At 44.1% G+C, this 13,597-nt stretch overlaps 1 protein-coding gene across 2 annotated transcripts; it reads right to left on the reverse strand.

Moving 5' to 3' along the window:
• Positions 1-8,533: 8,533 nt before the first annotated feature.
• dnajb9a (DnaJ heat shock protein family (Hsp40) member B9a) lies at positions 8,534-13,557 on the reverse strand. Of its 2 annotated transcripts, none has more exons than XM_070901629.1 (3): positions 13,452-13,557; positions 11,292-11,520; positions 8,534-10,438 (listed from the first exon to the last, which is right to left on the reverse strand). In XM_070901629.1, the coding sequence occupies exons 1-3, from the start codon at positions 13,545-13,547 to the stop codon at positions 9,999-10,001; spliced, it is 765 nt and encodes a 254-aa protein (XP_070757730.1). In that variant the 5' UTR covers positions 13,548-13,557; the 3' UTR covers positions 8,534-9,998. The 2 variants fall into 2 exon arrangements, with proteins under 2 accessions (XP_070757730.1, XP_070757731.1); XM_070901630.1 differs by lacking the exon at positions 13,452-13,557 and adding an exon at positions 13,394-13,406.
• Positions 13,558-13,597: the final 40 nt, after the last annotated feature.

Genomic DNA, 13,597 nt, shown 5'->3' on the forward strand with positions numbered 1-13,597 from the left:
GTAACCCAGTATAAAAGGGAGCTCACCTCTCAGTGTCCTCACTCTAGAAGCTGCAATAAAGGACTACAGTCTTCACAGTTTAAGACTGTGGAGTCATTAACAGAGTGCCTACATACACAACAGTATCATCCTCTGATGACAACGCTTTGACATCATTCCAATTCCATTTGAGTTTTTCTAGCCAATTCCTGCCGAACAGCATTGGATCATTGCCTGGAACAATCCATAACAGTGCGGTTCATGATTTACTATCATACGACACCTTGACTACTGCACTGCCATAGCTCATAAAGTTATGAGTTCTTTAGTGTACGTACGCAACTTGGCATTGACTGGACTCAACTTAGGCCTCACAGCCTTAGTATCCCACAGCTTGTCGAATGTCCACTGGTTCATTATTGATTGACTCGCACCCGTGTCCAATTCCATCGGTACCGGCACACCGTTAAGTTTCACATTAATCATTATCAGTTGGCTCTTTGTTAGGAATGAATACAGTACATACACTTCCTCCTCTGGTATCTCGGATTGCATATCCGGATCCGCGCTATACTGGTCATCATCCTCCTCGTGGTGTGTCGCAGCATGTTTGCTCAGTTGCGGACACATGCACTGGAGATGCCCCAGTCTCGAACAGGCTTTACAAATGTACTGTTTAAACCGACACTGATGAGGTCGATGATTGCCCCCACAACGTGAACACGGTGAAATCGGATTCATTCCTGTTGATGGACTTTGGGCAGCCACAGGTTTCGCATACGCTGTCGAGTAGGCCCTGCCATATGCAGCTCTGCCAAACGACGATACAATCTTGTTTACAGTACTTGCCGAGTTCTGATTTTTCGATGATAACTGCTTTAAGTTTTTGTCTGTCGTCATGCATACCTGGGCAATCGTGATGGCCTTGACCAAATCCAGCATCTCCACCGCCAGTAGCTTACGCAGCATCACCTCATGGTTGATGCCGATTACAAAGAAGTCCCGCAGCATGTCTCCCAATGCATTTTGGAACTTACACGGTCCAGCTAGACGTCTTAGGTTGGCAACGAATTCCGACACATTCTGGCCCTCAGAACGAGCGTGTTTGTAGAATCGATATTGTGAGATGATGATGCCTTCTTCTGGTTTGGTCACACACCAGAGCACACAATTCCGCATAGTCCTCGTCCGTTGGACTTGTAGGCGAGAGAAGATTCTTTATGAGTCCATAGATTTTAGGATCGCAAACTGTGAGGAAGACCGCCCTGCGCCTAACTGCGTCAGTGGGTTCCTCCATTTTGTTGACCACGAAATACTGGTCCAGGCGAGCTACAAAATCTGCCCAGTCCTCTCCCTCCACGAATCTCTCCAGAATTCCAATTGTGCTCATTTTTGCATGCAAAGGTTCTTGGTACATGGATGTTATGGTAGTCATTGAAAGTTGGCATACAGGTACAATAGGCGGTGAAGAAGGCAAATGGCATGTTGGCCTTCATAGCGAGAGGATTTGAGTATAGGAGCAGGGTGGTCTTACTACATTTATACAGGGCCTTGGTGAGGCCACACCTTGAATATTGTGTAGTTTTGGTCTCCTAATCTGAGGAAAGACATTCTTGCTATTGAGGGAGTGCAGCGAAGGTTCACCAGACTGATTCCTGGGATGACAAGACTGGCATATGAAGAAATACTAGATCGACTAGGCTTATATTCATTGGAATTTAGAAGAATGAGGTGGGATTTCATAGAAACATTTAAAATTCTGATGGGATGGACAGGTTAGATGCAGGAAGAATGTTCCTGATGCTGGGGAGGTTCAGAATCAGGAGTCACAGTCTAAGGATAAGGGTCAAGCCATTTAGGACTGAGATGAGGAGAAACTTCTTCACTCAGAGAGTTGTGAGCATGTGGAATTCTCTACCACAGAAAGTTGTTGAGGCCAGTTCGTTAGATATATTCAAATGGGAGTTAGATGTGGCCCTTACGGCTAAAGGGATGAAGGGGTATGGAGAGAAAGCAGGAATGGAGTACTAAAGTGCATGATCAGCCATGATCATATTGAATGGTGGTGAAGGCTCGAAGGGCCGAATGGCCTACTCCTGCACCTATTTTCTATGTTTCTATGCTAAGTTACCTCGTCGCCAAATGTTATGTATGTAATAACTCGATAGACTGAATATTGCAAACTAACACAGGTACAAATCTGGCTCTGCTTTATTTGGGCCCAAAGTGATTACATTACATGATGACGTGCCGTTTATACCTTGGCCGCACACACATGCGTACAACCCAATGACCTCTGATAGTGGCGCCACCTGGTTGCTAGTAACCCCAAGCATACATACATGACAGTTCTTATCATTGAGAGCAGATGGCACGAGCTTCAGAATAAAGGTCCAGTTAAACCAAAGCCCAAAGAAATGAACAGACATTGGGACAAAGTTGGAGATGATTTCTCTGCAATGATGACCACTCTGAGGACCAGCAGGCAGTGCAAAAAGAATTCTGTAAGTAATGTTTTCATTTATGCACTGGAATTCCAATTGTAAATGTGACCATCTGTGTGTGCCACCACAGCAGACCCCTCTCTTAAAAAGTTCTATTTTCATCTTTGCAGAGGAAGGTGGCGCACATAAACAGAGAGCGAACAAAAACTGAGAGTAGGTTCGGCAAATGTGCACCCACAGACATCCGTCGAAGTGAGGATTTCTGGTATGATTGGTGCTGGCTCTGGAAGGTCAGCAACCGGTTCGCAAACTGGGCCCAGCTTACAGATAGAGGGTTAGTACTGCAAATTCCACAGCCGGCTTGGCTAAATGTTAAGTCCTGCATGGGCTAGCAACACTTTGGTTTATGGGATGTACTCTTCGTCAGCTACACTTCAGTTTATGGGATATCCTCTCCGTCAGCTACACTTCGGTTGATGCAATGTGCTATCATTCATCGTGGTCTTTCAAATGAGCCTGCGCTGTGTGAGTCTACTCAAGTCACCCTGCCCCCTCCCCTGCTGCTAACCAATCGTCTCCTCTGTTATATTTTGAAGAAGTTGAGCCCATCCCTGAGGAATCACAAGCCCCTGCCACAGAAGAACAATCATTCACGGAGGAGCCTGACCAGGATGAAGGCTTTAATGCAGAACTTCCACAGGAAGATCACGACGAGGATGAGCAGGAGGATCAAAGGGAATGGGAAGGCATCAATGTTGCGACTGTGACACTGAATCTGGAGGAGGTGCTGCCACACAGGGATGTGCCAAGCCTTTCCGGACTGCTACGAGCGAGGGGACATTTCATGGTGTCCCACAGTCCAAGGTTGTGGGTCCCAGTGGGTTGCAGCACGCCACACCCAGGATGAAGAGGGGAAGGAGAGCTCGAGAGCGACCTCCTGAAATGCAGGATCCAACAGACATGGTTCAGCTCATGGCAATGAGTGAGGAGAGCATTGAAACCCAATCACACCTGGACACCATGGGTGGGGTGGGTCATGAGTTAGCAGGATTGTCATCGGAAGTAACGATGCTCTTTGGAGAAATGGGAACACTGTTGCAACACATTAGGGATGGATTGTCGGAGGTAGGTGATATACTGTCGGGGCAGATTAGGGAGGAACTGTCGAAGTTAGCTGATACGGTGTCGGGGCAGATTAGGGATAGAATGTCAAAGTTAGCTGATACACTGTCAGGGCAGGTTAGGGATAGAATGTCGGAGTTAGCTGATACGCTGTCGGGGCAGATTAGGGAGGGAATGTCGGAGTGAGCTGATACACTGTCGGGGCAGATTAGGGAGGGAATGTTGGAGTAAGCTGCTGCAATAAGGGAACACGCCCAGGCTCTCATTGGCCAGTGGCGAATGATGGATTCAACTGGAGGAACTCACACTCCAATCCCTAGACCAACCTCGGGCGGTGTGACGGTTCATCCACAGTCTGAGGAAAAGGCTGAGGAGACCCGAGCCGGGCCTTCCAAAATGCTGTCTCTTAGGGCCCACATCCATCAACAAGAAAAGCACTGTCCAGGAGAAGCTCGAAAAAAGCAACTTGGTTCCAGCGGGAGAAGGCCTGCGTCACCGGCCAAGGGTAGAGGCAGCAAAGGCAAGTGCGGCGGTGTGCGGTTTTAGAATAAGGGGGAGGAGAGATGGCTGCAGCTAAAGTTTTTTTGCTGCTGCTGTTGTTAAGAACATAAGAAACATAAGAAATAGGAGCAGGAGTAGGCCATTTGGCCCCTCGAGCCTGTTCCGCCATTCAATGATCATGGCTAATCTGATCATGGACTCAGCTCCACTTCCCTGCCCGCTCCCCATAACCCTTTACGCCCTTATCGCTCAAAAATCTGTCTACCTCTGCCTTAAATATATTCAATGACCATGCTTCCATGGCTCTCTGGGGCAGAGAATTCCATAGGTTTACAGCCCTCTGTGAGAAGAAATTTCTCCTCGTCTCAGTTTTAAATGGGCGGCCCCTTATTCTGAGACTATGTCCCTTAGTTTTAGTTTCCCCTATGAATGGAAATATCCTCGCTGCATCCACCTTGTCGAGCCCCCTCATTATCTTGTATGTTTCAATAAGATCACCTCTCATTCTTCTGAACTCCAATGTGTATAGGCCCAACCTACTCAACCTATCTTCATAAGTCAACCCCCTGATCATTGGAATCAACCTAGTGAACTTTCTCTGAACAGCCTCCATCCAATGCAAGTATACCCTTCCTTAAATACAGAGACCAAAAATGTACGCAATACTCCAGGTGTGGCCTCACCAATACCCTGTACAGTTGTAACAGGACTTTTCTGCTTTTACACTCTATCCCTCTTGCAATAAAGGCCAACATTCTATTTGCCTTCCTGATTACTTGCTGTACCTGCATACTAACTTTTTGTGTTTCATGCACATGGACCCCCAGGTCCCTCTGTATTGTACCACTTTGCAATTTTTCTCCATTTAAATTATAATGAGCTTTTCTATTATTTCTGCAAAAGTGGATAACCTCACATTTTGCCACATTAAACTCTATCTGCCTAATTTTTGTTCATTCACTTAGCCTGTCCCTTTGCAGATTATTTGTGCCCTCCTCACAATTTGCTTTCCCACCCACCTTAGTATTGTCAGCAAACTTGGCTATATTACACTCGGTCCCTTCATCCAAGTCATTAATACAGATTGTAAATAGTTGAGGACCCAGCACTTATCCCTGAGGCACCCCACTGTTTGCCAACCGGAAAATGACTCATTTATCACGACTCTCTGTTTTCTGTTAGTTAGCCAATCCTCTATCCATGCTAAAATATTACCCCCAACCCCTTGAGCTTTTATCTTGTGCAGTAATCTCTTACGTGGCACTTTATTGAATGCCTTCTGGAAATCCAAATACAACACATCCACTGGTTACCCCTTATCCCCCTGCTCATTACATCCTCAAAAAACTCCAGCAAATTTGTCAAATATGATTTCCCTTTCATAAAACCATGCTGACTCTGCTTGATTGAATCATGCTTTTCCAAGTATCCTTTGGAAGGATACTGCTTCCTTAATAATGGACTCCAGCATTTTCCCAACGACAGATGTTAGGTTAACTGGTCTATAGTTTCCTGCTTTTTGTCTGCCTCCTTTTTTGTTGTTGTTACTGTTGTTATGTTATTGTTATTTAACTGATCTTAATTTAAAAGTTTAAAGTTTTTAAGTCATATAACTTGAAAAGCTTAAAGAATGTAAGTGAACTTAATGGAAAAGTTTAAAGTTTGTAACAAAAATATTTTTATTAAAGTTGAGTACAAGTGTACAAATGTTTAAACATAATTCTTTCTTCAATTAAACCAGAATCATGAACATTATTCTTTAAATTAACGCAACAGTCAACCAACATGGTGAATGATCAAACGTGCCGCTCAGCCTTCATGCAGCAGTGTTCAGGGATTAGCCACTGATGCAAGGCTCTTGAAAAGGCTATCGGTGCACGAGGCCACCTCGCCACCCCCCCCACCGAGGGTTGAGATGGTGGCATGGCTTCCTGCTGCTGCTCCTCCTCCTCGTCAGCCTGCTCATCATCCTCCTCAACCCTTCTCGCCTGAGGTTGCTCTTCAACTTCCCATGCCTGTTGCCTCATGATTGCTCAGTTCTGCAGCATACAGCACACGATAGTGAACTGAACAACCATCTCAGGAGCATATAGCAGGTAGCCTCCAGCGCGGTCCAGGCATTGGAAACATTGCGTCAGTATTCCAATTGTACTCTCAATGATGCTGCGTGTGGTTATGTGAGACATGTACCGACGCTCGGCTTCTGACGGGTATTGTGTAGGGGGCTTATGAGCCAGGTGGTGAGCCCGTAACCTTTGTCCCCCAGCAGCCAGCTCAGCCCTTCTGGCTGCTGCTGAAAAGTGGCAGATATAGCACTCTCGCATAAGATGAATGCATCATGGGTGCTTCTTGGGTATCTGGCATCAACTGCCATGATGCGATGCATGTCGTTGCAGACCAACTGGACATTTAGTGAGTGGAACCCTTTCCTGTTCCTGTAAACCTCTGAATCGTTCAACGGTGCTCGCAAAGCGATGTGGGTATGGTCAATCAAACCCTGCACCTTGGGGAAGCCAGCAATCCTTGAGCAGCCCACAGCCCTGTCACACATTGCCTGGGCAGTCATGGGAACTTGATGTAGTTGTCCCTGCGGGCATACAGTGCATCGTCACCTGTCGAATGCAGCGAGATGCAGCGTATGTCCCGAGTTGAAGCCTGGAACAAGCCAGAGGCATAGAAGGCAAGTACTGCAGTCACCTTGCTCTCTATGGGTAATGCAGCCCTCCTCCCACTTCTAGGCTGCAGGTCTGCCCTGATCAGTTGGCATATCTCTGTGATCACCTCCTTCCAAAAGTGCAGTCTGCAAATGCAGTCTGCCTCACTCAGATGCAGGTATGAGCGCCTCTCCCTGTACACCCGATGCAGGTAAGGCCTCCTCGTTCTGATTCTTCAAGCTCTCTGGCTCCTGAGATATTGTCTTATTAATCTTCTCCTTTGCATAGCCATGATACAAAACACTCTTATTAAACGAGGGATTGTTAGGATCGTCCCCATTGTTTTTTCTTAGTTGCGAACAAAATTAAACTACTCACAAAAAGCACACACCTTTTCCTTCTCGCTGCAAAAGGTTGACGCCCTAGTCCATGGATCACACCCTGGTCTGTGCATGCGCATCACTAGGCTCGGTTTCTATGGTGACACGACACTCAAGGCAGAGATTTGGGGCACACAGTATAAAATACATGGGATAAAAAGACTGGGGGCAATATTCACTATTTATTGTTGGCTCTGCAAAAAACTGGTTTTGTCCCCTCTCCGATGATCACCGGCCTCGAGGCACGGAGCGCCAAACGACAGGATCACTGGCCGAAAGGCACCCCCTACTCCGCTGTCATCCTGGGCCGAATGGCACCACCCACCCCTCCCATCCCCCGCCCCTAGTGCATCGCTATGCCGAATGGCCCCCCCTTCGTGCCTTCAGCTCAGCTAAAACAATGGCATCTTCTCTCCGCCGATTTTCTCTTCTCTGCGCCAATTTCCTTAAGTGCAGGGAAGGTTTTTCAGAAAACTGCAGTACGCCGTGTAAGAAAAAAAATCTTACTTGGCCAAACTCGCTTAAACGGCCAGAAGTGGCACACCCGACAGATTCCACCCCCAGTGACGTCAAAAAATTGGGTACTAAAACTTGGACGTACCTACTTTAGAACAGGGCAGAAACTTTTGGAGAAACTTGCAGATTTTAGGCTGCTCCAAAAAAAAACAGCGCAGAATGGTGGCGAAAATTCAGCCCTTAGAGTAAATAAAGAGAAACCATTTCCAAGGGCTGAAGGGTTGATAAGAGGGTACAGATTTAAAGTGATTGGCAAAAGAACCAGAGTTGACATGAGGAAAAGCTTTTTCATGCAACGAGTGGTTAGGATTTAGAATGCACTACTAAATAGGGTGATAGATACAGATTCAATAGTAGCCTTCAAAAGAGAACTGGATAACTACTTGAAGGAAAACAATGTGCACGGATATGGGGAAAAGAGTGGGGGAGGGGGATTAACTGGATTGCTCTTTGAAAGAGCTGGATGCAGACTTGATGGGCCGAATGGCTTCCTTCTGTGTAGTACAAGTCTATGATCCTATAAGGGTCCAGTAACTATGCAAAAACAGAATCACCCAGACTGAAATGTGAAAAAACTGCTGTTTACTGAGAATATCTTAGAAGTTCTGCTGTAGAAGCTGTATCAAAGGCAGTTGCACCCAGCTTGCAACAGAATGCCACCCGCTTGTCAAAGCTGCCTGGATGGAGGCATCGTCCCCAAGTCCATAAGCCCAAATAGCACAGAGGGTGCTGTTATGCAAGCATAATGCTGAAAGATGTGCAAAAAATGCTGAGAATACAGCACATTAAAGGAAAGGCCAAAGTTTAGGTAAAAAGCATAGGCTATAAAAAAACTACCTTGCACATGCTATGAAGTGCTACTGTAAGAATTTTTTTGACATGTTTGAACTTCATTAAAAGAACAGATTACAGGTAAAGTCTTTTTAACACAGTAAGGTCTCATCAACTGGATTTATTTAACAAGTGCATTTTGGAAAAGTGCAAGACATTTTAGACACAGATTTCACAAATTTTAATAAACTAATGGAGTTTATACATCTGCAATGCAGAGAAAAGTCTCTACACCAATATTGCACACTTGACAGTACGCAGTTCTTTACCTGCGATTTTCAAGACAATGAAATGAGGTAATCAGATTTTATAAATTCTGTACACTAATCAAACGACACAAATGGGAGACGTATTGTAAGAAAAACAAGTGATCAGAATTCAGGATATAACTAGGAAAATGTACCATTTAGAAGTTTGCTGAACACGCAGAATACAGGTTAGCAGGACAGTTAATCATTGTCATTTAAGAATCACCTTGATGTTGGCTACTGAATATTACAAAAGCTTCAAGGGACTGAAGTGTGGTACTTTCCCTCATCTACCACTTTCCAAAGTATGTTTTTTTTATATCACAAAGCATGCTGTGGGTTGTATTTTGTAAATATCTTTGTATTATTGTTGTCACTCATAACCCAAGAAAGTTTAGGCATAGCTCAAAATTAAATTCAAAGCACTTTAGAAAAAGAAGTGATTTTATTTAGCACCGAATAGAATTGTGTGCCCTGTACTTTGATGAGCTTTGCAGGAATTAAATATTTATTTTCAAACTAGATCACATTATGTACATTAAAGTTAACAAATTAACTAAATGCTGTGATTCTCCATATGAACACAAAATGTACAAGTTTACAGTTCAGATTCAAACTTGATTCATTCCTTGCATTATGTATGCCTTTTCAATACATTTGTTTTTAAACCAAAGCCTGAAAAGTCAGAGCAATACAATAAAGCCAAAATTAGTTGCAATTCTGTAGACATTTATACAGAAAAACAAATGCAATAAATAAGGCACGGGCTTAGCACGGATACTGTAGAAACTGAATTATTAATGGTGGATTCTAGGATACCACACAGATCATGTTAAGAAAGTGATACATAAGCTAGTAACATGGCTAAGCTATTATATCACGGCACTCTGCCTTCATTAGTCATGGCAAGATAAAGATCTGTCCTCCAATAAAATTAAAAGCATTCCATACATTAGGATTAAACAAATGCACTCATGTTCCAGAAATAACCTGCTTCACCATAATTTCATTTAAACCTGTTTTTAACCTCCTGCTCTAGCTCATACATCAATTATTCTTACTATTGCTGTATCTATAAACAATAAGCTTGTAATTACTAAGCCTGAAAGTGGATACTGTAACAGCCAAGTAGTTTCTAGCTGGAATTAGCCCACTGCAGTCAATAAATTTCTAGAAGGTTCACAAAAACTAACAGGAAAACATTATTTTTGTGCAAGTCAGCTCAGCTATTGCCTTTCTTGACATTTCTGCATGGGAGCAAGCCATGACATATAAAAGCTGTCAAGTATATTATGCCATTACATTTACGTACATTTAGCAGGTTTACGGCACTGAACAGTCTGTATATGTGGTGACCATGTTTCCTCTGCGCTGTGTGACAGTCCTGCAGTGCTGCTTCCCAGTGCTTTGAAACTTCTCAGTTCTCACTGTGTGTTTGTGTGTGCTGCCAAAACTGCTGAAGGTGAACATCTTTTCCATGTCTTCAAATACGTCATCGAACAACCCACCTCCAAAAGGAAAGTGTCTATCACCAAAGGAAAACCTATGTGCATTGTGTGCCTCCTGGTGTGCCCTGAAGTGACTATCGAAATGTTTCTTGTGAGGTGCCCTGTGGCCAAAATCAAAGTCAAAATCTTTAAGGAAGTCATCAAAGTTGAAATTGAAAGAATTGGGGCGATGGCCACCACTGCCGGCATTGAAAAACTGATGACCCATATGATCGTATTCTTTCCTTTTCTTCTCATCAGAAAGGGTTTCATATGCTGCAACAAACAAACTAATCGGTTATAAAGCAGAAAACGACAACTTCCATTTATATAGCACCATTAACATAGAAAAAAGGCCGATAAGCCAAAGACGACATGAGGAGGGGCGACCAAAGTCTCAGTCAACGACGTGGGTTTTAAGGAGGGTCTTAAAAAGGAAGCGAGGGAAGTGGAGATGTCCAGAGAATTTCATAGCATGCAGATTAAGCTGTCGAAGGCACAATCACCAATGGTGAGGCAAGGGGATGGCACAAGAGTCCAGAGGAATGGAATTTTTTTGTGTATGGGGTGGAGGAATGGCTGGCAACGGTTAGAGATAATATGGAGAACGGTCACAAAGACACAAGGATTAGAATTTTAAATTGGAAGCATTGGGGGACCAGGAGCAAATATAGGTCAACAAGGACAGAAGTGATAGATGAGCAGGGCCTGGTGTGGGATAGATACAGGCAGCAGATGGGCTGTCATTTACAAAGGATGAGGGATGGAAAACACGTCAGGAGAGCATTGGAGTATTTGAGTCTGGAGATGACAAAGGCATGGAAAAAGGTTTCAGCAATAGATAGGCTGAGATGGGGTGGTGATGGACAAAGTTACAGAGGTGGAAATAGGCTGTCTTTTCTAAATTGAGTCAGAAGCTCAGCTTAGGATTGAATAAGAAGTTGCGAACAGTCTGGTGCAGCCTGAGATAGTGGCCGGTGAGGGGGATGGATTTGTTGGCAAAGGTAAGGAGTTTGAGGTAGGATGGCTGTAGTCTTCCCAGTGACTAGAAACTAAAAGTATAGATAGACTAATTAAAAGATGAAAGCACATTAAAAGAACAGAGAGAAGAGTTGTTTAACACACCCACCTTCAGCAATTTCCCTGAACTTTGCCTCTGCGTCTGGATTTTTATTTTTATCCGGATGGTATTTCATTGCAAGTTTGTGAAATGCCTTCTTGATTTGACGGTCAGATGAATTTTTTGGCACACCCAAAATGTCATAATAATCCTTCTTCGCCAATATAAATTCAGATATCATTAGGATACAGACAGCAAAAGCAAAGACAGATTGTGCTGATGCCATGATCAAGATTTCCTAGAAAATACAAATGAGATCTACATTAACAATAAGCTTTTAAAAATATATACACACACATATTTCAACATTTCAAACAGACACATTTAAATGTGGCGGAGACCCTCTACTACATAGCCAGAATTTCCTCAATCTCATTTACGCTGCCTTCTCCGCCGATTGTGCCAACCTGAATGTACGCCCAAATTTCCTGGGGAGCTCATTTGCCTTTGCTGGAATGTAAAAACCCAGTGAGAAACGAGAACAAATGCAGCATCACCAATAGGGGTAATAACGAGTGAGCTGTGATTAACTACCATAGCACCTCACTCTCAGAGCCTATAACTGCTGCTCCTCTTTCATTATGAGGCAGAGAGTTATGCCCATTGGGATGACCATTCAAGCTGCTTGGTCATCCTGTATACATGAGAGAAGGCGGGAGGAGGGGGCAAAAAATGTGGGGTGCACAATCTAGTCACAGACTTTGGTTAAGTATAGTGCAGGCCATTATGAAATTTGTTTTTAAAAAACCCAAAGGAGACTACAGAAACCTCAAGTATGTCACTATCAGGTGACTTCAAACCATTCTGTGCCTACATTTTTAGGTGTAAATTTATTCCAGTGCATCACTGGTGTAAACACAGGACACTTGTGCACGCTGGTCTTTTGCATGGGGAGGGCTGTAGCTATGTAAATGAGTGTCAAAGGGTTTCAACGGAATGCATCTTTGAAGCGATCAAATAAATTATGCTCAAGTTTCCTTCCAACAATTAACCAACAATTTTCAGAACATTCCAGGATAATTTACCATAGATATGAACACATAACTAGTACTAGATATTATGCACACTTCTACAGTTCCTTCTTTTGAGGTCAGAAAGTCTTAATGATTTTGAACAGTGATCAACTTTACTAAATATTGTATATTTTAAAAAGTAATCCACACATTAACCTACAGAGCTCCAAAAGCAACGAGCCTATTAAGTGGATAAAATACTCAATGGTGCTAAATGAATTATTTGGGACTGAACTTTTGTGTATTGTCACTTGTGTCATAGGTTTTGACACATCTATTTGCATTTTGGAGCAATCTCTCATACAATGGCATTTTTATTGACATTAGTACTCCCAAATAGTATTACAATCTCAGCCTGTACTTCTCTATTAGTGTAACATAACATTTGTCGTTTTATTGCAGTCAAAGATCACATTTCAATCCTAGGCCAATAGATGCTCCACACATCTTTTGGGGGGATTTCGATAAAAGGTGGGGCCAGATTTATTTTTAAAATCCACATCATACTAATGTAAAGGAATTACAACAATCCACATTACTTTGGAGAGGCGAGGGGATTTGATCGAAGTGGGAGACACAGTGATTTTAGAGTGGACAATTTTCTCCAAAAGATTTCGTGCCGTGATTATGTAAAACGATGGCAGATTGAAAAGTTGCACTTTCAGCAGCAGACGCTTGTGCCACATCACATTAATGTCCGCGGAGCCCGCCTCGGCCGCTGCTGTGGTTTTGAACACCCCACCTTTAACACAAGTGCGGTACGTGCGGCTGATCGAGTAAACTCAGTGCTTTCCCGCCACAGCCTTTCACACAGGCCACAATATATAAAAACAAAACTCCTAGTTCTTACAAACAACCCACCGCGCCCAGCAAAGGCATTTAAAGGCCCAAAACATGTTTTCAGAACGGAAATACAAACAAAGCGAATCTTTCAAATGCAACCGATACAATCAGGTAACAATGGGCTGAAGCAGAGGGTGGGGAGTGATCTGGAATAAGGCCCTCTCCACGGTTGCCCGCACTCATCGTCCCCCTCTTCAATCCCCAGCCTGGCATTTGCCAGGCCCGATTGCTCGCCAGCTCACAGCCCACACTCACCATCCCCCTCGCCAATTCCCAGCCTGCCGTTTGCCGGGCCCCGATTGCCCACACTCACCGTCCCCCCAGCTCCCCCTCTCCGCCCAGCTCCAGCTCCCACCGAACACCACAAGCCGCTGAGCCGCGCTCTAGAACCCCTTCCACCACGAATCATTCGCTGATTGGCCGTCCGCAATCACACGTCATCGCTCCGGTCTGGCGCCG

The sequence above is a fragment of the Pristiophorus japonicus genome, chromosome 15 (assembly GCF_044704955.1).
Source record: "Pristiophorus japonicus isolate sPriJap1 chromosome 15, sPriJap1.hap1, whole genome shotgun sequence".
Taxonomy (NCBI): Eukaryota; Metazoa; Chordata; class Chondrichthyes; family Pristiophoridae; genus Pristiophorus; species Pristiophorus japonicus.

Coding starts and splice junctions, on each gene's coding strand:
- dnajb9a (XM_070901629.1), bottom strand. CDS start 13,547: ATGATTCGTGGTGGAAGGGGTTCTAGAGCGCGGCTCAGCGGCTTGTGG. Junction 11,521..13,451: donor GAGGGGGAGCTGGGGGGACG/GTGAGTGTGGGC, acceptor TGTATTTTCTAG/GAAATCTTGATCATGGCATC. Junction 10,439..11,291: donor GTTCAGGGAAATTGCTGAAG/GTGGGTGTGTTA, acceptor TGTTTGTTGCAG/CATATGAAACCCTTTCTGAT.